The 24,960-nt window shown below is 41.3% G+C and overlaps 1 protein-coding gene across 2 annotated transcripts in view; it reads left to right on the top strand.

Annotated features, from left to right (window-relative positions):
- Positions 1–3,881: 3,881 nt before the first annotated feature.
- Positions 3,882–24,960, top strand: part of Snx12 (sorting nexin 12) — an 81,278-nt gene continuing 60,199 nt past the window's right edge. For both annotated transcript variants that reach the window (XM_036174228.1, XM_036174229.1), the window contains exons 1-4: positions 3,882–4,178; positions 10,531–10,626; positions 12,139–12,263; positions 12,809–12,899. In XM_036174228.1, the coding sequence (XP_036030121.1) occupies positions 4,014–4,178; positions 10,531–10,626; positions 12,139–12,263; positions 12,809–12,899 (477 nt within the window). In that variant the 5' untranslated portion in view covers positions 3,882–4,013. The remainder of the gene's footprint in view (positions 4,179–10,530; positions 10,627–12,138; positions 12,264–12,808; positions 12,900–24,960) is intronic.

Here is a 24,960-nt window from a genome sequence, read left to right as displayed (position 1 = left end):
GATGATCCCTAAGTTTCTATTTGCACTATATCCGAATGATTCCTAAGTCTCTATCTGCACTATGTTCTGATGATCCCTAAGTCTCTATCTGCACTATATCCTGATGATCCCTAAGCCTCTATCTCTAACCTCATCATGCCCTCAAGCACCAGGCAAGGATTTTCATCTGCCAGCTGGACATCGACACCTGCATGTCTTCCAAACAACTTTGATTTATTTTAACTGAACTCATTTTCTCTCCTCCTCCATGTACTCCTCTTTCTGTAATTGCAATGTTGATTGATGGTGCCTGGTCAGAAAACCGGGGGTCATTTCCAATTCCCTCTCTCTCCTCTCTCCAAACAGTAACAATAGTGAATAGGTACCAACAACTACTTTGTGCACATATAGTATTTTATTTCATTCAATTCTCACAACAGCTGCAAAGGTAGCTTTTAATTTTATTTCCATTGTAGAGATAAGAAAAACTTTGTACAGTTTACTCAAGGTTACACAGAGAGGGAGCAGGAATTTAAATCAAGTCAGTTTCAATCATGGCTCACACATTTAATTAAGTCCTATACTGTATCATCACCATATCTAATACAAACCCTAATTCATTCTCCCATAATGTTTTCCTTTACCTTTTTTATGTGTATGTGTAAGTGCCTGCTTCTCTGTATATGCACCATGCAAGTGCCCTCAGAGACAGGAAGAAGACCTCAGAACCCCCGCAGCTCAAGTTACCTCAAGTTGCGAGCTCCCCACTGTGGATGCTAGGAACTTAACCCAAGTCCTCTGCAAGAGCAGTAATTGCTCAGAACATCGAGCCATCTCTCCGGCCCTCACGGCTCTCCTCCCTGTTGGTTCCTTCAAAATTAGTCACATTCATCTGAAATCCATCTCCCTCGTCACTCACAGAATAGTCTCTCTAACACATACCCTTCTCATTTCCTTTCTCTTAAGATTCTGCAGTGGCTCCCTGTCACCTATCAGAAAGTCAGAGCCACTCCCCTTAATATAGAGGGCTCACTCTCTTCTGCCCAACCCCAGACACCTTCCATCGCAAAACATTTCCACGACACAAACTGAATTGGTGATAAATGTCTAAAAATACTGTAGAGTTTCTTCCTGCAATGGCTTTAAATATGCTATTTCCTGCGCCAGAAATTGCCTTTCCCCATTTCCACTATTTCTCCTATATGCCTTTAAAAGTTTTCAAAAGAGACCTAAAAGTGTTATGTGTCTGCGTGTTGCATCACAAGCATGCCTGGTGCATGAGGAGGTGAGAAGAGGGGAGTGGATCTCCCGGAACTGGAGTTAGGAGCCACTGTGTGGATGTTGGCAATCAAACTCAGGTCCTCTGGAAGCACAGTAAGTGCTCTTAACTCTTGAGCTATCTCTCCAGCTCCCATCCTTTCATGTGTTAAACTCTGATGTGTCCTCCTCTAGGAAGTTTCCCCCAATTTTTCCAAATATATATGTCTTTTTATTTATTTTTATTTAAAGTTTTTTTGTTTTTTTGTTTTTTTTTTTTTGGTTTTCGAGACAGGGTTTCTCTGTGTAGCTTTGCACCTTTCCTGGAACTCACTTGGTAGCCCAGGCTGGCCTTGAACTCACAGAGATCCTCCTGCCTCTGCCTCCCGAGTGCTGGGATTAAAGGCGTGCGCCACCACCGCCCGGCCATCTTTTTATTTTGTTTTGTTGAAACAGGGTCCCATTGTAGCCCAGGCTGGTCTTGAACTTGCTGTGTAGTAGAGGGTGGCCTTGAATTCCTGAAGCTCCTGTGTCTACTTCCCAGTTGCTATGATCATAGGCATGTACCAGCATGCCCAGTTTAATTACATAGACTCTGTTTGCTACTTTGAATGCTTGTTTATATTTGTCACATTAGTTTTGTTTACCTGTCTCTGCTTAGGAAGCTAACTCATTGGCTGTGGTTGTGCATGCCTTTAATCCCAGCACTCAGGAGGCAGAGGCAGGCGGATCTGTGAGTTTGAGGCCAGCCTGGGCTACAAAGCCAGTTCCAGGACAGCCAGCGCTACACAGAAGCCCTGTCCCTTCAAAAAAAAAAACAAAAAACCATCAAACCAAACCAAACCAAACCAAACCAAACCAAACCAACAAAAAACCCCCAAAAAAACAAAAACAAAAACAAAAATAAAAACCCAAAACAAAACAAAACAAAAAAGGAAATTTAGCACAGTGCTTGGCACTAACTACTTAATTTTCAAATTGTAAGCCCTTGTGCTTTGTTCAAAGAATTTAGTCATCAGTGATAAGATTTTTTTTTTTGGGAGAGGAGGTTAGGTGAAGGGAGAAGGGAAAATGACCTAAAATTACCACTTGTCTACCCCTTAATATGGGACATGTAGGTCTAGAGAGATGGCTCAGTGGTTAAGAGAAATGGCTGCAATTCCCAGCACCCAGATGGTGTGGTTCATAACCATCTGTAACATAAGGTCCAGGGGATCTGAAATCCTCTTCTGAACTCCTTGGGCAAAGCATGCACATGGTTCATGGACAAATATGCAGACACATAAAAATACTTATTTAAAAATTAAAATAACAATAAGATAAATAATTAAAAAATATGGGACATGCATAAAAATCAGTCTTTAAAAATGTATATTTAGCTAGGTGGTGGTGGCACATGCCTTTGATCCTAGCACTTGGGAGGCAGAGCCAGGTGGATCTCTGTGAGTTTGAGGCCAGTCTGGTCTACATAGAGAGTTCCAGGAAAGGCACAAAGCTGCACAGAGAAACCCTGTCTTGGAAAACAAACAAAAAAGTATGTTTAAGGACTGGGGATATAGCTTATTTGATAGACCCTGGATTTGATCTCCAGTACTGCACAAAACTGGGTGTAGCGGAGCATGCCTGTAATCCCAGCATTTGGGAGATACAAGCAGGAGGGTCAGAAGTTCAAGGTCATTCTCAGATACAAAGCAAGTTTGAAAACAGCCTGGAATACAAGAGACAATGTCTCACAACTATACAAACAACCACAAATAATATTTCTAGCTGGACATAGTGACAGAGGCCAGTAATACCAGAAATCATGGGGCATTGGCAGGAGCATTGTTACAAGTTTGAGGCTAGCCTGGCCTACAAAGCAAGTTCCTGGCCAGCTGGGATAAATATAAGACTCTGTCTCAGCATGGACATATGTGCAAATGTATTTTACAGATATGTATATATGTTTTTCTATAGATGTTCTCATGTAGACATGTGTGTTCATCATAGGTTGCAAGCAAGCTCAGGGCATAGCCAAGTATGGATGGGGTTCTTCAGAAGATAGACAAAAGTTATGGAATAAACGTCCTGAAATTAAAGAATTGAGTACACTTGGAATTAGTTTTTATCAAGCAACATGTGGAAAATGAAGATCCACCCACTATTGCTGAAAAGCGAGAACATGAAACCATTATTGTTTACCCAATTCGAGTTTGCTGCTTCCCTGGCACGTATAATGTATTGCTTACCGAATGCTCAGTTGGGTGTAGCTTGAACTGAAACTATTCGTGGCACAAGTAGTGGGGCTGCATTCTACGTTTTTGGTACTGTTGTTGGAACCTCACCTTCCAGAAACCATTCTATTTTCATGGAAAATCCGGACTTCTTCGGGACCTGGGGTTTCAGTCTAACACCTTAGGATAATAGCTAGCAGGGCAGTGCCCACTGCTGACTGATGCACGGGATGAGAGAATTTCTGGGATTGAGGAACACAGATTGGCGGAGTATTGGACAGGGAATATCAGAGATGCAGGTTCCGGGGCAGCTACCAGTACCACCCGGAAGTCTGAATGACGCTTTCACCATAAGGTACAAGCCCTAGTCAGCATGGCGGCTATTCAGGCCGACGGGCTCGAGACTCAGGCGGTGTGTGCGTACGCGCATGCGTGCGCGCGTGCGCGTCGCCGCTGTCTGTGGGTTGGCTGGTTATTTTGCAAGCGGGAGGGGCCGTGCGCGCTCTTGCCTCAGGCCTCTGTCCCCCCACCCCCTTCGCCGGTACCGGTCTCTTCTTAGGAAAGATGTCGGACACGGCAGTGGCTGACACTCGGCGCCTTAACTCGAAGCCTCAGGACCTGACCGATGCTTACGGGCCGCCAAGTAACTTCCTGGAGATAGACATCTTTAATCCACAGACGGTGGGCGTGGGCCGCGCGCGCTTCACCACCTATGAGGTTCGCATGCGGGTGAGTCACGGGGTGAGGGAGACAGCTGAGGGAGGACGACGCTGGAGGGGAGGGGGCATGGGGGACGACTAAAGGCGGGGAAGCCTGGAGGGGTCATGTGAGGGTTAGGGCTTTGAAAGGCTTGGAGAGAAGGCTGCAGACTCAGTTGTGGCCTGAGGGTACAGAAAACTCCAGAGGGGACTTCGGGCGGGGGTGAAGGAAAACAAGTACTCACGAGGCAGAAGTGAAGCATGGCTGGACAGGGTGTGGGCGATGGATCGCTGGGTCCCACAACTAAACTAGGTTATGGAAGTCCTTCTAAAGGGGGAGGGGGCGGTGGGCAGGCTCGGCGAATTCCTCAGGAGAGCTCTCTGGGATGATGGAGTTAAGCAAACCTTTAGTTCCAGGAAAGACTACCGGAAAGAGAGCCAGTGGGCTGGTGAGAGCTAGCAGAAGTAGAAAGGCAATCTTGAGACTGAATGCTTAGCTGACTTGTCTAAGATTTACATCTGAAAGAGAGACATGTTTTATGCTTAAGTTTCTTAGGTACCACAATGCCGTGTCTTGCGGGGGAAACCCGGCCCTGCACTGGGATTGGTGGATTGTCAGTTGCTGCTCCCATCCTCTGCTGATCCTTTAGATTTGAAGTATCCAGAATGCAGAATGTTTACTTCAGATTTTATTGGCTCTCACTTTTTTTTTTTTTTTTTGTAAAAGGCCATTTGCTTCTTCTGTCCCTAGTCTGTAGTTACTTTAATACATGACATTTCAGAACGGCTCTAGGAATGGCTTCTTCCAGTTTGCACCCCAGGGGACTTTATTCTCTTAGTCCACAGTACTTAGTCCATAGTGCAAGGATGGAATGTGCAGATGTGCAGATAGAGTACATGGCTCAAACATATTTTTTTTCCCAAGTTGAAGTGGTACAGGTTAAAAAAATTAGGAACTGCTTTTTAGTTTTCCTTGTGTTTTCTTTTCAGTTTGGAGATCCGTGATATTCTTTGTGAATAGCATCCCTCTTGAATAGCACTGAAGGGCCAAGGGACATATGGTGCTCTCATTTGTTTCAGAAGAATTGAATGAGAATGTTTGTTCTACCTGTGCTTGACAGTCTTGGGAGAAATGGTACTCTCCAAACTGAGGGGGGGGAAGTGATAGCAGTATGAGGAACCCTTGCTTGTCTTGTGGAGACTAGACTATTTGAAATGATCTCTTTGGAGAAGCATGGAATTTACATTCTTTAAACTATGATAAAAGAGAAGTGTTAATGGAGGAAGGCTTAATTACTCAAGGGAACCTAAGTATAACTTGTTCAGTATAAAGACTACTTTTAGGGTTTTGGAGATTTTGTCTAGATGCATAAGAGCCTTAAAGATTAGTAAGGAAATAATTCTCTTCTTTAGGTATTCTGATAACAGAGACCATCCATCTAGTCCCTACAATGAGTCAGGTACCAAACTAGGTTTTAGCTTTCTTTTCATTTTTTTTTTTTCTGAGACAGTTTCTCTGTGTAGCCCTGGCTGTCCTGGAACTCACTCTGTAGACAAGGCTGGCCTCAAACTCAGAGATCTGCCTGTCTCTGCTTCTGCCTCTGCCTCCTGAGTGCTGGGATTAAAGGTGTGTGTCAGTACGCCTGAGTAGGTTTTAGTTTCTGTATGCATTTTTAAAAAGTAGAAATCAGGAAAGCATTTAGTTTAAGTAATTTTCCCAAGTGCATATAACAGTATTGGATAGGGCTGGGATTTGAAACCAAGTCTCTAAGTCCAAAGTCCATATTCTTTCCACTACTTTGTTAAGGCTTAGTTGCAAAACTTAGTATGCAAAATGTATACTGAGCTTTTTTTTCCGTCAGTCCCTTCCACAGTTCTAACTATATAATGTTGATAGAGTTGACGGTGGTTCTTCATTCTGTGGGTTTGAGTTGATTTAAGGCTTTTACTGTTTTATTGAACTCTAGTTTTTGTAAAAATATGTAAAATCATTTGTATTTATTTTTTTCTGGTGCTGGGGATTTAATTTAGACCTCATGCATGCTGAGCACACACTTTTCCATTGATCTACAGCTTCAGCTCCATATAATAAATATTGATGAAGCTATTCTCTTTAATTTTATTCAGAAATGGATCCTGCCTGCCTGAGGAGTCTGGAGAGGTGATATGGTGGCCTCACATCATTATACATACTCATATGGATGTTTCTTTTTTTTTCCTAGACAGGGTTTCTCCACACAGCCCTGGCTGTCCTGGAACTCAATTTGTAGACCAGGCTGTCCTTGAACTCACAGAAATCTGCCTGCCTCTGCCTTCAAGTGCTGGGATTAAAGGCATGCACAATATCCTGTATTATACAATTCTGGCTTCCTCATATGATTTGTAGTTTGGAGCCCAGGGACTAGCCTTCTGTGTAGTAGCTTTTTTCTTAGATGGTTAAGTGCTGAGATGGAAGGACAATATTTTCAGCATCCTTTAGGGGTAAGGAAGGAATAGTTTTTCTTGTTTTTAGTCCAACAACGCCCATAAAAAGACAGTTTTTAAATTAAAAACTTAAAAAAAAAGATTTATTTATTTTATGTGTATAAGTATTTTGCTCAAATATATGTCTGTGTATCATGTGCATCCTGGAACTGGAGTTATGGATAGTGGTGAGCTGCTACATGGGTGCTAGGAATTGAACCTGGGTCCTCTGTAAGAACAAGTGCTCTTAAACATGGAGCCATCTCTCCAGTCTCTTAAAAATTTTTTTTTTTGAATTTTCAGAGACACAGTTTCTCTGTGTAGCTTTGGAGCATGTCCTGGAACTTATTCTGTAGACCAGGCTGGCCTTGAACTCGCAGAGATCCACCTTTTCCTGATTCCCGAGTACTGGAGTTAAAAGCATTCGCTACCACTGCCCAGCCCTTAAAATTTCTGAAATTATATTTATATTTATTTATCTTGTGTTCAGGGGAAGGGTTGCAGCACATGTCAGAGGACAACTTGCAGGACTTGGTTCTTTCTTACTATATGGGTCCTAGAGATGGAACTCGGGTTGTCAGACTTGGATTCAGGCACCTTTACTTGCCCAGTCATCTCACCAGCCTCCAGTTTCTTATTTATTCTTATTTTTTGTTGTTGTTTTCTGAGTTTCATGTAGCCTAGGCTGGCGTAAAACTCACTGTCTCACTGTGTAGCTGAGGGTGACTTTGAACTACTGACCGACCATCCGATTTCCACTTATCAAGTGCTGGCATTACAGATCTTTGCCACCGTGTTTACTTGTTTATTCCTTTTAGAAATATTTGTGCTGGGCGGTGGTGGCGTATGCCTTTAATTCCAACACTCAGGAGGCAGGGCCAGGTGGATCTCTGAGTTCAAGGCCAGCTTGGTTTACAGAGCGAGATCCAGGACAGGCACCAAAACTACACAGAGAAACCCTGTCTCGAAAACCCAAAAAAACAAAAAAAAATTTTTTTTTTGTTCTTTGAGAATTTCATACAATGAATTTTGACCATATTCACTCCTACTCCCTCCTAATTCCTTCCTGATCCATTTCCACCTCTCTCTCCAACTTTTGAGTCTTCTTTAAAAACCAAACCAATCCATCCAGTCCAGTTTGTATTGTCCATATACTTCTGGGTATGAGGCCATCCGCTGGAGCATTGTAGACATACCTGGGGCCACACTCTAAAGAAAACTCGTTCTTTAGTTTAGATGACAAAATGTTACGTACATCAGACTCCATTTAAACCTATTGATAGTTTTTGGGTAGAATTGGCCAGTTATTTGGCTGGGGAGGCAACTTTAGGACTTGGGGACTATAAAAATTAAGGTAGTAAGGACTGTGTGAGGCTCTACCAGAACTCCAAGATACTCCTTTTTTTTATTTTTTTTATTTTTTGAGACAGGGTTTCTCTCTGTAGCTTTGGAGCCTGTCCTGGACTAGCTCTGTAGACCAGGCTGGCCTCGAACTCACAGCGATCTACCTGCCTCTGCCTCCCGAGTGCTGGGATTACAGGCGTGCACCACCACCACCACTGCCCGGCTAAGATACTCCTTTTTTGCCTAGAGGCAGTTGTGTTGAGAAGAAAGAGGTGGTGCCTATTATTACCCACCCATTGCTCTGAATTGGCTGGCAAGAAATATGGTCTAGATTAATATATGTATTTGACCATTTTCATTTAGAACTTTTGGACAGGAATGAAGATTTGAGCTTTTTGTTTTGTTTGTTTGTTTTTCACACACTTTTTTTTTTTTTTTGAGCTGAGGACCGAACCCAGGGTCTTGCGCTTGCTAGGCAAGTGCTCTACCACTGAGCTAAATCCCCAACCTGTTTTTGTTTTTCAATGGGCTTGTTAATATAAGTTCCTCTTACCACCAGAGCCCAAGGAGTGTTCTCAATGATTAAGATGTAGGAATGAGTAAGCTACAGAAAGCTAACTTTATGCATGTTTTTAGGTAAAAGGGGTAACTAGATTCATTCTGGTTTCTATTGAGTAACTGAGTATTGGTACCTTACATTTTGGGAGAAGCAAAAGTTGTCATGATTGTTGATTTTTTGATACTGTTTCACTATGTTGTCCTGGCTAGTCTAGAACTCTCTATGTAGTGACTTGGCCTCAAACTCAACAGAGATCTGCCTGTCTGCCTTCTGAGTGCTGGGATTAAAGGGATACAACCACCATGCACAGTCAGGTGGTTGATCTTAAGATCATCATTTAGTCATGTAGACAACATACAGGATGCATAAAACGTCTGAAGAAAACCTCGTAATATGACGCTTTATAAACTGTAGAGATGGAAGGATCAGAAGTTCAAGATCATCCTTAGAAATGGGGATGTGGGTGTATTTCAGTTGGTAAATACTTGCCTAGCATGTCTAAAGCCCTGGGTTTGATGCCTGGCACTTCATGAACTGGGTGTGGTGGTATACCCATGTAATTTCCTAAGGAGGCAGGAAGACAAAAGTTGAAGGTTATCCTCCGCTACATAGGGAGTTTGAAGCCAGCCTAGGCTAGAGACAGGGTCTCAAGAAAAGTATAATGTCAGAAGGGATCAAGGAGGAGGTAGACTGCAATATACCCAGCTGATATTATCAGGAAAAGTTTTCTGAATTACGTGAGAATTGAGCTAGGACTTATAGAAAAGATTGGAATAAGAAAGCAGAGAGAAGCATGTCTTGGAGATCTAGAGAATGATCTGAAATAGCCATACTTTTGATTTTGACAAGTCAGAGTAAAAGAATAAATAGCAAGAGATAGACAGATAGCAAAACACTATCAAGTCAGGTACTCAGCATATCCAGCAGAAATTGACTGGAGAAGTGCCTTAGCCAGCTGGAGTTTCCCAAACAGAGTCCCAGACAGCAGAATGTCCCCTTGGTTGAGGCTTCCAAGTAAAGGAACAAATAGCCACAGAAAGGTAACATCATCAAATCAGGCATCCCTAAGGTCCAGCAGAAACCATCTCAGGAAGTTAGGCAGTCAGCTGGAATTCCTGATTGAGCTTTTTCTCCATGGCTGAGCTTCCCATGACCAAGCTTCAGCTTCTTTTCCACTGCAGGCAATTTTATATCATGGGATAAACATCTGTTGGAAATGGTTTACCTTCTAGTTGTTCTCAAAGACTGTTGTTACTGTTGGAGTGTTTTGTTCTTCTCTTCCCCCTGTGTCACAGAGATAGGAAGGGAACAGATCCCCAGACGGGGCCTTTGAGAACACTTTGAGACAAACATGTAGGCATGAAATAGGGGTGGGGAACCCATCTGAGCTCAAATAACATGATTTACCAATATAATGTACATTAGAACATGACTGTGAGTCTTCTCTGTAAGATAAATTTTAAGTAGCAAAGGATTTTATGTGTGGGTTTGTGGGCCGGAACCAAGAGCCTTGAGCATGCTAGGCAAGTGCTCTACCACTGAGCTACCCTTCAGCTCCAGCAAGGGACTTCTGATAATTGGGTATGGTAAGGGTTAATATATACCTGGTGGTGTTTTCGAAGAGTTTTAGGTATATGGTCCATAGGAACAAGTTTTCTTTTCTTTTTTTCTTTCTTTCTTTTTTTTTTTTTTTTGTGATGCTGGGAGTCAGACTCTGGTGCTCATAGAGAATAGGTAAATGTCCTACCACTGAGTTATATCCTCAGTCCCAGAGGAGCTATTTCTTCATTGAGACTTTTCCAGTGTTTCTGACAGGTGGTCCCCACAGGTTGGTTGAACAGAGCTTATTGCCTGTTTTCGTTTTTATTTTTGAGATAGGGTCTCACTATGTAGCCCAGGCTGATCTGGAATTCCCTATGTGGCCTAGGTTGGCCTCAAACTGCTGATCGTCCTGCCTCAGCCTTGTATGTGTTAAAAGTAAGTGTCATAACACCTGGCTTCTCTTCCTTCCCTGTAGACAAACCTACCCATCTTCAAGCTGAAAGAATCCTGTGTACGGCGACGCTACAGTGACTTTGAGTGGCTGAAAAATGAACTGGAGCGAGATAGTAAGGTACAGCTCATCCCTAATTAGTACCATTCGAGGAAGCAATCTGCATAGGCTCAGAGGGTATAAGATCCAATTTCATAAAGTATTGAAGTAGGTAGGAAGGGTGAACACATTCTTATAGACTCAATCTCAATGTATTGGCCCTAGGGGATAAGAAACTTGAAAGAGATCTAGAATAGTTTTTTTAATTAAATTTTTAAAATTTATTTTACACACCAACCATAGTTTCCCCTCCCCTCTTCTCCTCCTGTTCCTTTGCCCCACCTCCTTTCTACCCCTTCCTCTGCCATCTACTCCTCGTAGGACAGGTTTTTTTTTTTTTGTTGTTGTTGTTGTTTTAAGATGATTTCTTTTTGTAGCCTTGGCTGTCCTGGAACTCGCTCTGTAGACCAGGCTGGCCTTGAACTCAGAGATACATCTGCCTCTGCCTCCCAAGTGCTGGGATTATAAGGCATGCACCATCACTGCTTGGCTGACTATGTTATTTTTAAAAGTGTGTGTGTGTGTGGGGGGGCGGGTATATGGTACAAGGGCACATGCAGGACAGAGGAGCAAGTTGTGTGTCCTGCTCTATCTACCTCACACATTTTACAGGGCTTCTTACTGAATTTGGAGCTAGGCCAGCAATCTCCAGCAGTCCTCCTGTTTCTACCCTCCACCCCCAGCTGGACTGTTTTGTTTGGGTCCTGGAGTCCATATTCAGGTCCTCATGCTTGTGCAGCCAATGCTCTTACCTGATGACCCATCTCCTCAGCCTCATGAACAATATTTTTAACCATTGTTTTGTTGTTTGTAAAGTTAGTAAACTCCTGTAAGTGCAAAAATGTGTCAAGAAAAGCTTAGCTAAATGCTTGGATGGTGCTGAATTGTTAAAGAAAATGAAGAGTGGTTGAACTTTTTTTTTTTTTTTTTGGTTTTTCAAGACAGGGTTTCTCTATGTAGTTTTGGAGCCTGTCCTGGAACTCTGTAGCCCAGGCTGGCCTCGAATTCACTGAGATCTGCCTGGCTCTGCCTCCCAAATTTGGGATTAAAGGCGTGTGCCACCACTGCCTGCCAGTGCTTGAACTTTACTTCCTTTCTTTTGAGATGGTAAATCTGTCCTACAGAAATCAAGTTGGATCCATATGAGCCATCTTTACTGTTCTAAGGTCTTAGCTGAACCTGGCATGGTGGATCCCAGGCCTAAAAGAATTGAGATACACAGTTTACCTGGCAGGTGAAGCCGGGAGGATCAGAGAAGTTCAAGGTCATCCTTGGTTATATACACAGTTGGAGGCCACCGTGCAGCCATGGAGGGGAGGGGAAGGGAGAGGGAGGAAGGGAGGTAGAGGGAGGCAAGAGAGAGAAAGAAAGAAAGAAAGAAAGGAAGGAAGGAAGGAAGGAAGGAAGGAAGGAAGGAAGAAGGGAGGGGGGAAAGGGAGAGAGTGCAAGCAAGCAGGCACTGGAGAACCTTTTACCATCTCATTTGCTTTTTTCTTTCTTGCCCTCTCCAACTGGGCTGCTATTGGACTGCAGATTGTAGTACCACCACTGCCTGGGAAAGCCTTGAAGCGGCAGCTTCCTTTTCGAGGAGATGAAGGGATCTTTGAGGAATCTTTCATTGAAGAAAGGAGACAGGGCCTCGAACAGTTTATTAACAAGTAAGCTGATTTCCTGTCTGCTCTGCTTACTCTATTTGCCATCATGAACTTTCTTCTCTCCCTCCCCACTTTTCTTCCCCTCCCCCTTCCTCCTTTGTTCCATACTGTCCTCTTTCCCTTTTTGCTGGGGAGTGATTCCAGGGCCTTGTGTATGCTAGGCAAGCATTCTACCTCTAAGCTATTATACTCCCAACCTATCATGATCTTTCTATATTTTTTTCTGTTTTGTCTTTTTGGAATAGGTAGTATGATGTAGTGGGCAAACTGGATAGTTAAACTCCATTCCTGTGAATAAATTCTGATCCTGTCTGTCAAAGCCTGAGAATGTAATGCATGTTAACCCTTTTAATTAGAATTTCCCTACCCTGTCCTTCTGTTCAATTTCTCTTCTACAATGTTACAGTTTAGGTCATACCCCATTGCTGTCCCCTAGAGGCTCAAACTTAAGGCTGATCATGCCCTTTTTCCTCTCTTCATATTCCTATTCCCCTGCCAATTCTCTCTGATCCTGGAAACTACTGATAACCATTTTGGTCTCTTTATAGAATTGCTGGGCACCCACTGGCTCAGAATGAACGCTGTCTACACATGTTCCTGCAGGAGGAGTCAATTGATAGGAACTACGTCCCTGGGAAGGTGCGCCAGTAGGAGTCCCTCTCACAACTTGTCCTCTACTTTATCTGCTGAAATGACATTGATTTTTACACTAAGCCTCTCTCTCTTTTTGATCTGAAGTTGGCTGCCCATACCCTGGCCTGATAGACCGTCTTGCATTGTGCCCCTTGGTACCAGACTATACCATGTGGGCACTCTGCTAGTGTCTCTTCTCTGAAGAGAGGTGGGAAACCACAGGCAGATGCTCTTTGCTTGGGGTTGGGGTGGGGGAGGGATTGGACTGGAAGGCAATTTTTGGGTATTTTACCCATGCCAGAAGGCTAACCTTGGGGGGGGGGGGGGTTTGTGCTGGTGAGGCACTGGGATATATTACTGATGCTGTAAGTCTAGGGGCTTTTTCTTATTCTTAGGTTTCACCAGGAACACTGAATAGGGAGAATCTCTGCTTTTCCTACCTGCATGAATATTTTCCTTTAAGGGGGAAGGTAGTAAAGAGACCCAAAACTTACTGTTTCTTCTAGGCCTGCTCCCAGTTTTCTCAGCAACTTTTTTGGTTGGTTTTTCTCTCCCTTGTTGCTTTTCATGGCAGTAATCCTCATAGAGTTAAGTAGTCTGATATGTGGAGCAGGGTGTATGGGTTTTATGGACCCGTCATCATGGTTACTGCAAAGTCAAGAAAGCCATAGGGTAGTAGGCTGCCCTTATTGCCTAGCCCCTATCCCTTTATGGCTCCCTACTCTGGCTGTCTATATTTTTCTCACTAGCTAATTAGTCAGAATGGGCCAGCAATCCTCTCTCCTCAACCCTTGTGACTTTATGTGTTAGCTTTGTGGGTTTTGAGGAATAAGAGCAACTTACCACTGCCAGGTGACTTCCAGAATGGTGGAGGGGGTCATGTTCTAGGTTCCTCTACGTGGTAAGGAAGAGCAACATCACTTTCCTCCTTCCATTCCTCCTTCCCCATCTCATTTAGTGTTGTCCCAAGGGCAGAAGCACACACACCACAGTTTCTCATTGCTCCTAAACACTTTGAGCTGTTGAATGGGGCTCAGAGGCAAGAGGTGTCTGCTGCCTTCCCCAGCTTGGTCACAGGGTTATTGAACTGCCTGTACTTGTTTCCCATGGAACTCCAGTGTTGTTCCCAGAAACTGAAATAGGGGGGCTAGCAGCTAGATGTAGAGTTCTCAGATCTTAGAGGCTAAAGCAGCTTCTTGAGGCTGCCAACTCTCCTAGGCTATTGTTTGGAAGGTGGTGGTTGGTTTGCTGGGACCTGCTGCCAGTCCAAATGGTGGGATGAAAGCAAGTTAACTCTGGTGCCAGGTAAAAGTTGGGACTCTTGGCTTAGACTTCCTGCTGTGGAAAGAATTGTGTTTTCTATGTAGGTCCTTGGGGAAAAGGATTGCTGATCCTGGTGTGCTCCTGGTCAGAGAGATCAGGATTAGATTTTGACATGGGTCTTGGAGCCCATCTCAATGTTGAAGATCCTTGAGATAGATTAGCTCTCTAGCTGCTGAGCCCATGCTGGGGGCTGAGCAGCCCTTTCCCACCTCACCAGTGTCCATGTCCTTGCTGCCTTTTGATTTGTATCCTCTGTTACAGATATTTTTAAAAATATTTCTTCTTTCATTGTGCACAAGTGCTGAGACTCTGAGGCCCCATTTCTGCTCTGTATATATCCTGACTCGGGGCTTTTATTCAGCAAACTGTTCATTCTTCTGTCAGACAATGTCATATTCAACTCTGTTCATATTAAACCACTGTGAAGCAAGCCTCCGTTTTCCTCCTTAAGTTGTAAATTTACTATTTCCCAGTGTTGAGCGCATGCTGGGTATTGTGTAGAAGTCATGCAACATGGCCATTGTCCTGAAATGATGACTAAGCTTTGCATTTATATTACATTACAGAAAAGCAGAATTCAGGCTGTTTGTAGTAGTTTACCTATAGTTTCTTGTAACTTACAACTGACTTTGTCACATAGATAATGCATCTCCTTCCAGGAAGTAGCCATATAATATCTGTGGTTTAGGTCAGATTTAGCTGATCTGATTTTTATGTTTGTGGAGTTTTGCTAATTTGAGTTAAATGTATTTACATTACGTGTGTTTATATACGCATATGTAATGTGTTATAACAGAAACATACATATAGACCCATCCTCTGGTACACCCACATATCAACAACAGTTTCTTTCATTGTCCTTTTACCTCATTTGATGTTGCTGCATTGTGTTGTTTTTCAAACAGATTTGATGCAGACAGATAGGTGGGTGAAATCCTGAGAACTTGTAATGGGTCTGTGTTTTCATCTAACTAATATGGTCTTGTACAGAATGGGTTCCAGGAAGGTTGGAATGAAGGAGGTAGGACTCTTGTCATTTGGTAAATTAAAGATAGTTTTAGAGCTGGACATGATAGCACATGCTCGTAATCACAGCATGTGAGAGGTGGAGGCAGGAGGATCAGGAGTTCATGGCCACCCTTCATTACATGGTGAATTTGAGGCCAACCTGGTAGAAAACCTACTTTTCATTTATTTTAAAATGAAACAATGGTAGACAATGATGTGTTTAAAAGATGAGGACATTACAGAGACCTAAGAGTGATATTTGGTTTTAAATAGAAGAGTCAGCTGAAGTAAAGAAGTTAAGAAAATTTTGATCATTAGAGAGATGAATAAAAGATTTCTGAGGGAGTAGGAAGAATAGGTATTTCTGTCAGATAAAGGAAAGGAGTGATCAAGAGGTACAGCCTTCATAGGCAGCAGTATTGCAGGATGAACTGGAGAATAACTAGAAAAGGTAGCTACAAAATAAAGAACTAACAATGTTTTAGATAGCTAGTATTCAGCTAGGTAGGTGTAGGGTAGGGTAGTCAAAGTACAAGTAAGATGAATGAGTACATTCTATTTCTTCATAGACTTCACGATTCAAGAGTCTCTATAAGACAAAATGAGAGCTAGCTAATTAATTATCCCCTTTCCCTACTTATTCTCTTATCAGAGACAGGTTCCATTTTGTAGCCCATGCTTGCCTGGAACTTGTGATCCTCCTGTCTCTGCCTTCTGGGTGATAGCATTGTATAGGTGATTTCCTTTTATTACTAATTTTAATTTTCAACAAATTCAATTTCCTCTTTTTGGAGGAAAATTGGCCATTTTAAACACAGTCACTAGGTCTTCTAAGAACCTTAAATACAAGTCCTCTTTCCCATCCAACGACTCATCAATCCCCTTTTTTTTTCATTGCTCAGATTCAACTTTATATTGGCTTCTAGGAGACAGAGGCTAAGATCAAATCTTACACATAGCTAGACCTAAAAGAAGCCTACATCTTAACATTCCAAAGATGCCTTACCTGCCCTTTAACCTATTGGAGATGAGAAGTTGAGCTAGTAAAGGTGGGAGAGGTGAACAACAACAGGCTTCACAGGATTTTCTATGCTACGTATCCTAGGTGAGACATGTCTGTCTATGTTGAAATACTTGGTGTAGTAATTTCAACAAAATCACCTGCTGTGGTAATTCAGACCAGCTGCTCACTGAAATGGCTATTTCTTCATGGCCTTGTAGGCTGTTGAATCACTACTGGTATTCTCTTAGGCACAATAACCATTCGGATTTTCCTTCACTTGGTTTTTTAACCTTTTTATCTTTATAATTCTGAAATTTTCAAAGTCTTCATTTGTGCCTAAGCAGGGAGTCTAAAACTGAGCACTCCTTTAATTATAGCTCAAAGTTAGGTGGTTGTTACTCTGATTATACATCCTAGCAATTAAACTTTTTTTTTTTTTTGAGATGGGTCAGGTAGCTGAGGCTGGCCTTGAACTTGCTATGTAGCTCTTGATCTGATTCCATTCTCAAATGCTGCCATTACAGGCTTGTACTGCCACACCTGGCTTTATTTATTTATTTATTTTTTTCGAGACAGGGTTTCTGTAGCTTTGGAGCCTGTCCTGGAACTCGCTTTGTAGACCAGGCTGGCCTCGAACTCATAGAGATCCACCTGCCTCTGCCTCCCGAGTGCTAGGATTACAGGCGTGCGCCACCACCGCCCAGCCTATTTTTTAATTTTTTTAGACAGAGTCTCACTTTGTACCTCAGGATGACCTATAACTCACTATTTACTTAGGTTAGTCTCAAACTCATGGGTGATCCTCCTGCCTCAGGCTTCTGAATGCTAGGATTTCAGGACTCAAGTCACCATGCCCAACTTCATGAATAATTTAATTTGTGGTTCTTTGCTTCTCCCCTTCTGACCACCCACCACGTATCATTCATCTTTTCTTTTTTTGACTTGCTTATACAACAAATTGTTTAATTTTATTTTTAGATTTCTTTTCCTACTCCCCTGTCTGTCTGTCTATCTATACTTTTTAAAAAAAAGATATTTGGGTTTGGGGATTTAGCTCATTGATAGAGTGCTTGCCTAGCAAGTGCAAGGCCCTGGGTTCGGTCCTCAGGGGAAAAAAAAGATATTCATACAAATTAGGAATAATTTCAATTGTCTGTCTATGCTTTAAAAAATAGATACTCATTCTTATATAAGACATACAAAGTAGGAATAATTATCAATATCATGAAAGGATTCTTTAAACCCTTTGAAGGCTCCTTTAAATAGGTGGTTTCTATGGTGGCTTTATTTGTCTGTTTTTGACTGTCTTACTCTGTAACATTGGCTAGCTTCAAACTCATTATGTAGCCCAGGTTGGCCTTGAACTCTTAAGAATCCTCTGGCTTAACCTCTTGAGTGCTGCCATTTACTGTTGTATGCCAGCATGTCTGGATCTTCTCTAGTGGTTTCAAAAGTTTGTATGTAGATATAAGTTCCTTTACCTAGAGAAACTGAAGGTAAAGGGTTAAGATGGTTAACAGGAACTGTCAGCTAAAGATAGATTAAAAATTAGAAGCGGGCTGGAGAGATGGCTCAGTGGATAAAAGCATTTGTTGCTCTTGCAGAGAACCCTGATTTAGTTCCCAGCACCTATATGATGGCTTGCAACTATCTGTAACCCCAGTTCCAGGGGACCTGATGCTTTTTCTGACCTCCATGGGCACCAGGCACGCCTGTGCATGCCTGTGGGGCACATTTATACAGACAAAACATTCACATAAGAGAAAACAAATCTTTGGGCTGGAGAGATGGCTCAGAGGTTAAGAGCACTGGCTGCTCTTCCAGAGGACCCTGGTTCAATTCCCAGCACCCACATGGCGGCTTGCAACCATCTAAAACCCCAGTCCCAGGGGATCCTGCATCCTCTTCTGGCTTCCACTGTTAACTGCTTTCACATGGTGTAGTACACTCACAAAGGCATACAGAAATAAATTTAAATAAATAAATACTTTTTAAATTAGGAGAAAACTAGGTAACAAAATAATTGGTAGAAATTTTATCCATGTGTTTCTTTTTAAGAAAATGTATCAGTAATGCTTTTTTGTCTAGTTGTAGTAAGCTCTTAAAATTTTTGCTAACAGGTATACACATTTTAGTTTGTTATATATTTTTATTCTAGAATACAATAACTTTTTGCTGAGAGTCAGCTTTTCAAGGATGTGGTAATAGTATACATTTTTTGATATAGGACCTCACTATGTAACCCTGGATGGTCTGGAACTCCCTATGTAGACCAAGCTAACCTCAAACTCACAGAGATATGCCTCCCCAGTGCTGGGATTAAAGGGGTACACCACCACATCTAGCTACGTTTTCATTTCCCTATGTATTTTTGTTCTAACATTTAAATACAGTGACATCTAATATTTAGGAGATAAGAATATTTCATACTGTGTCATCAGAATGAAGACTCAGGAAAATCTGAAAGGAAGTAGAAAGAATACCAGGGCTGGAATAGAAACTGACTTCTGGATCTGGCTGTGGTTGGCTAGAGGACCTTAGGTGAATTGTTTCACGACTTCAAGCTTTTTTTTCCAACTATAAAATGAAGATATTTGATTGAATGATCACAGATATTTAACTGAGTTTATAGTTGTTCTAAATTTAACTTAAATTTTCTAGATGAAAAATTTTGGTAGTAGTAACTTACATGGAGTTGCATGTGTGTCTGCGTGTCTTTTGAGACAGAGTCATGCTATGGAGACCATGATACCCTTGAACTTTGAGTGATTCTCCTTTCCATGGCTGTGATTACAGGCATATGCCACTACACCCAGCTATGGAGTTATTCTTATTTAAATTATATAAATTATAACTCTCTTGATTTGGTTACCAAAGAGCTACTTTTGTTAAAATAGTATATTGTAAAATTCAAAAGCAGTTCATGTAAATAGGCAAAATTTAAACAAAACAAGCGTATTAAAGTAAAAAGTGAAAGATTTTTTTCCTCATTCTTTCCTATTCCCATTCTCTAAAAATTACTTTGAATTGGTGTATCCTAAAGCTCCCTTTCCCTCCTCCCTCTCCCCTCTGTCCTCATACATAAACATAGAGGAACATTTGCACATATGTATAGTTTTTAAAAATAGGATGTTGTTTTACTACTATGAAAATGAATATGGAATGTACTGTGTATTTCTTGCATTAATACGTGGACACTTCATTTAGAAAGTTGAAAAGAAAAACAATGGTATAACATTCAATAGTATAGCTTTATTACAATTTAACAATTCACCTATTGATGGGAACTTGCCTCCAATCATTCACTGTTATAAATACTACATTTAATCTTTCTCCTGTGTCTAAGTATTTCTGTAGGATAGATTTTGAGAGAAGGAATTGCTAAGTCAAAGAGTGTGTGCAATTTGTACTTTGATAGCTACAGCTAAATTACTTTTTTGAGACAGGGGTCTCTCTGTGAAGTCCTGGCTGGCTGGGAACTCACAGGGATCTACCTACCTTCCAAGTGCTGGTTTTAAAGGTATGGGCCACCAAGCTGTGCTAAATTACTTTCTTTAAGAGTATCATTTAGCCTCTGGCCTTGTCATGGTGGTGCAAAGCGAGTTCCAGGAAAGGTGCAAAGCTATACAGAGAAACCTTGTCTCTAAAAACAAAAACAAAAACAAACAAACAAACAAACAAACAAACAAACAAAAAAAAGAGAATAGTTTAGCCGGGCTGTGGTGGTGCATGCCTTTAATCCCAGCAGTTGGGAGGCAGAGCCAGGTGGATCTCTGTGAGTTTGAGGCCAGCCTGGTCTACAGAGCAAGATCCAGGACAGGTACTGAAACTACACAGAGAAATCCTGTCTTGAAAAAACAAAAAAATAGAGTATAGTTTAGACTCCCTTCACAAATATCAAATGACTGTTTCTGTTGCTCCCCTTAAATAAGGAAATTGTTTCCTCACAAGAATTTTCCCTGCTAAACAGGGTAAAAATTTAAATAATCTACAATTATCAAAGGTATTTGGTGAAAATGTTGTTTTCATAATTCTAATTTGGATGCATTTAGTTGTAATGATACCTAACTGTTAGGAGCTTACAACTTTGCCCACACATTTAATTTTGATCATTCTAGAAGCAGTATCTTTCTGTCAGTTAAAGATCCTTACCACTTTAACAAATTTAGTTATCACTCTTAAGTTAATGGCCCTGAATATTCCTATTTTTTCCCATTAGCGTTTGGGGGACAATGAAGTTCATTAGTCCATTGGCAATGCAACCTTGTATGAGGTACTCTTAAGACCAATTCTGTCTTAGATTAGCACCAGTTGAGGACAAGTCCAGAGCAACTCCCATGGATCCACATGGAAATGTAATTTGCTTCTTGGATCCAGCTTGGACCTCTTCTTTTGTTATTTTTCCTAGATCCAAACCTTAAATTCTGGGAGGGGACCAAGAACAACATGTTAATTTAAATAGAAGGCCAAATTACAAGATCCCACTCTTCTGGTTGGCTGTATGTCAGTCAGAAATGAGCAAGCCTGTAGTTATTTGTATGCTGTGGAAGCACATTCCCTCTCCTGATTGGTCTCTTAATGGAGGGAAGGACCACAGGAAGCCACTGGTATGGGAAACCAGTGGGAACCCTGTGATGCTGCTTTTGAAAGTGAAGGCCTGCCTAACTTGTGTGGCTGAATTAGTAATGGCCTGCCCACAGCCTGAACACGCTTCACAGTCTCACACTTTACATGTGTCTCAGAGATATCACCTGTTTTGACACAGTTGACTCAGGTCATATAGGTTTTATGGCTGTTAGATGAAGTCCTCCCTAGGCTGTACATCAAGGCCAACTTGGAGCTCTCCCTTTTGTTTGCTGAGGTCCTGGGTCTGAGCAATGGGGTATTTGCTGGCATATTTGACCTTCCTTGCTACAACAGGATTCTCGATGGAAGCAGGAAAGGCCACAAAAGCTGGAGACTGAAGATCTTTGTACTAAGTCCATGGGAAGAACAGATGTCTGACCCAGAAAGTGTCCATTCCTGTGCTACCATTTCAGCCAGTCTTTTGTCATATGATTGTACTTTGTGCACCTTTCTACACACATCAGTTTACCATAGAAAATCCATTGTGTTACGTTTTTATTTCTACAAATTACCATGCTTTAAGTTCTCAGTCAGTGTTTTGGAAATGTTATTTACTAGATTCATTAAATGTAAGACAATATACACAATATGCCATAGTATATCTATAAATGGTTATTTAACTGTTCTCTTATTGATAGACAACTGGATTGTTTTAACTTTATTATTTTTACAATCAATAGTGTTGTGGCCATTCTTTATTTGACTCTTCATTTTCTCAAACTGTGATCGCAGGACTCCATTGAAAAATAACTTTTCCAAAGCCAAGAATTAGAAGAATAAAATTGACATTTGTTTTGTAAGTTACATTGATATCTGCCATAGTAAGAGACAACTAAGTTCTTATATCTGCTTCTGCCTTTAATCTTTTCTATTGTTTCCATTGAAATATACCACATATATTATTACAAAAATATGTATATGTGTGTGCACATATATTATGTATAATAATATTTACTGTTTTAACTTTTTTTTGAGATGAGGTCATGCTGTATAGCCTTGGCTGGCCTGCTACTTGCTATATAAACCAGGCTGGCCTCAAACTCATGGCATTCCTGATGTCTTAGTCTTCCAAGCCCTTAGATTACAGGCATGTGTCACTACACTTTTTTTGTTGTTTGTTTTGTTTTTGTTTTTGTTTTGAAACATGATATTACTATATGACCCTATGTGGTTCAAACTCACTGTAGACCAGGCTGGGCTTGAATATACAGCAGTTCTCCTGCCTCTGCCTTCCAGGTGCTGGAATTACAGATATGTGTATTATGCCTGGCTGTTCTAACCATTTCTAAGTGGCATTAAGCATGTCTGCATTGTTGTGCAACCATTACCACCGTATATCTCAATACTTTTTTTCATTTTTCCACTTTAAACTTAGTAACTTCCCATTACTAAGGGAACAAACATTATCCTTTCTGTCTCTTTGAATTTGACAATCACAAGTATCTCATAAATGGAATATTTCTTAGATTTTTGTTATTGCATTTTTATTTGTGTATGTGTGCACTTGTAAGTGCTATAGCACATGTGTGGGGGTCAGAGGGAAACTTGCAGGAATCAGTTCTCTCCTTCTACCATGTAGGTCTTGGAATTGAACTCAGGTTGTCAGGCTTGGTGGCAAGTGCCTTTACATGCTGAGCCATCTCACTCACCCTTATTTAACTTTTTTGGGACTGGCTTCTTTCACTTTAGCGTAAAATCAAGGGTCATCCATGTTGCAGCACATATCAGAATGCCTTTTCTTTTAAAGGCTGGATAATTTTCCATTCATTCCCCATCCCATTTTGTTAATTCATATGCTGAGGACACTTAAATTGTTTCCATTTATTTTAATTAAAAAGTAACTATATCTATCTATCTATCTATCTGTCTGTGGGTGTGTGTATACATGAATGTGCATGCTGTGGAGTGTTGTGTATGTAAGTCAGAGGACAACTTGTGAAGTTGGTTCTCTGGTTCCAGTATATGGATCCTGGGGATTGGACTCAGATTGTCAGGCTTGACAGCAAGCACCTTTAACCTGCTAAGATGACTCACAACCTCTATTTTTTAAAATTTATGCATGTGTCATATGTATGTATATGGGGGGTATCAGAGAACAACCTTTAGGTGTCATCCTTAAGAACTCTTCCCCCTCCTTTTTAAAAATGCTCAATAAATAAGTATATTTCCTTAAGACCTCTGCCTAACATATGTTTATGTTTTAAAAGTGATGGTGAACATAAAAATAATTAAAAAGAATACAAGCTGCTTTCAAAGTATCCCATTGTTTTACCAAGCACATATGACTATTTGACTGAACTGTGGACTTACCTTCTCTAAGTTAGGTCCCATGTCAAAGTTACCACCCTTTAACTTAAAAGAAACACTTTAGATGATGAAGATATGTGTCTTCAGAAGGCGTTTAACCCTTATTCTGCAAATCAAGAGTGTTTTCAATACTTTCAGTTGGAGACTCAAGCCTGGTAGGACTTCTATTATAGTCAGCCTCTACTGCAAAAGACACTCAGTGCAAGATTTGCCTGAAGTTTTCTGCTCTCATACATTTATAGTTTCCACTCAAATGTTAGATTCTCAGCTTTCTTCAATTTTAACATAAATCACCTATGTTTTCAGGCTTCTTATGTTCCTGTCAAAAGCTGTGCTAGAGGGCTGGGTGTGGTGGCAGCCTTGGGAGGCAGAGTCAGGTGGATCTCTGTGAGTTCGAGGCCAGCCTGGTCCACAGAGTGAGCGCCAGGACTATACAGAGAAACCCTGTCTCGAAAATCCAAAGGGAAAAAAGAGCTGTGATGGTGTTTTCTGTCACTTTGCAGTAAACCTGGGTTAATGGAACCCTCAGAGACTTCAGATTTTATTCCTGTTTTCCACACTTAACTATCAAGGGATTCTTCTCAAAATATCTACATGAGTCAATCTGCACTTCAAGGCTGCCTCCCTCTTTTTCCCCCATTTTTTAATTTTTGAAATTATAATTACAAAATTTCTCCCTTGCCTTTCCTCCCATACACCCCTTTTTGCTTTCTTTGAAATTCATGGCCTTTTTTCATTAATAGTTGTTACATACATGTATGTATGCATACATACATATGTTCCTAAATACATAAATACAACCTGCTCAGTCTGTATTGTATGTATGTTTTCAGGGCTGACCATTGGTACCAGATAACCAATTGGTGTGCTCTTCCCTGGGGAAGACTATTTCTTCTGCTCCCAGAATTCCTTAATTGTCTATAGTTCTTTGTGTAGGGTTGAGGCCTTGTGAGCAGACCCCTTCCTCTACTTTGGCATGTTTATTGTTGTTGTCCTTTTTCAGCTCATGTTTAGGCAGCCATGTTGATAAGACTTTACAGATGTAGCTTCTGCCATTACTAGGAGACACAGTCTTATGGCAAAACACCTAGTACTCTCTAGCTCCTAAAGTCTTTCCTCCCCATTCTTCCATTGTGTTCCCTGAGCCTTAAGTGCAGGAGTGTTTCGAAGATGTATCCATTAGGTCTTGGCTCCACAACTCTGTATTTTGATTGGTTGTGGTTTTCTGTAGTAGCTTCTGTCTGTTGGCAAAGAGAAGTTTCCTTGATGATCCTTTTGAGATATGGTCTCGATTTGGCCTAGAACTCAATTAAGGTAGAATAACTGGCCAGCAGGTCCAAGGGATCCTCCTGTTCCCTCCCCCGCATCCCTGCAATTACAAGTGTGCACCACCATGCCTGGTTTTTTTTTAGATGGGTCCTCATGCTTGCAAGGCAAGTAAATACTTTACTGACAGAAGTATCTTCCCAGACTTTTTTCCCATTTGTGGGCCATTATGACTCAACTACAAGGAGATAGATAAAACAATTGATGAAAATATTTTTTGATACAGGGTCTTATGAAGCCCAGTCTGACCTTGAACTCACTTTGTAGTGACTGACCAAGTGCTAGGATTCAAGGTACATGCAACTCTACCTGATTTATGCAGTCTTGGCTGTTGAACCTGGCCTCATACACACACTATATGCTTTGAGAAGCATACTATCAACCATACTATACCCCAGCCCTGAGGAAAAGCATTTAAAAACTTATTTTCATATAGGGTCTTAATATGTAGCCCTGGTAGCCTGCAAATTACCA

The sequence above is a fragment of the Onychomys torridus genome, chromosome X (genome assembly GCF_903995425.1).
Source record: "Onychomys torridus chromosome X, mOncTor1.1, whole genome shotgun sequence".
Classification (NCBI taxonomy): Eukaryota; Metazoa; Chordata; class Mammalia; order Rodentia; family Cricetidae; genus Onychomys; species Onychomys torridus.
This window is presented reverse-complemented; position numbering and strand designations above follow the sequence as displayed.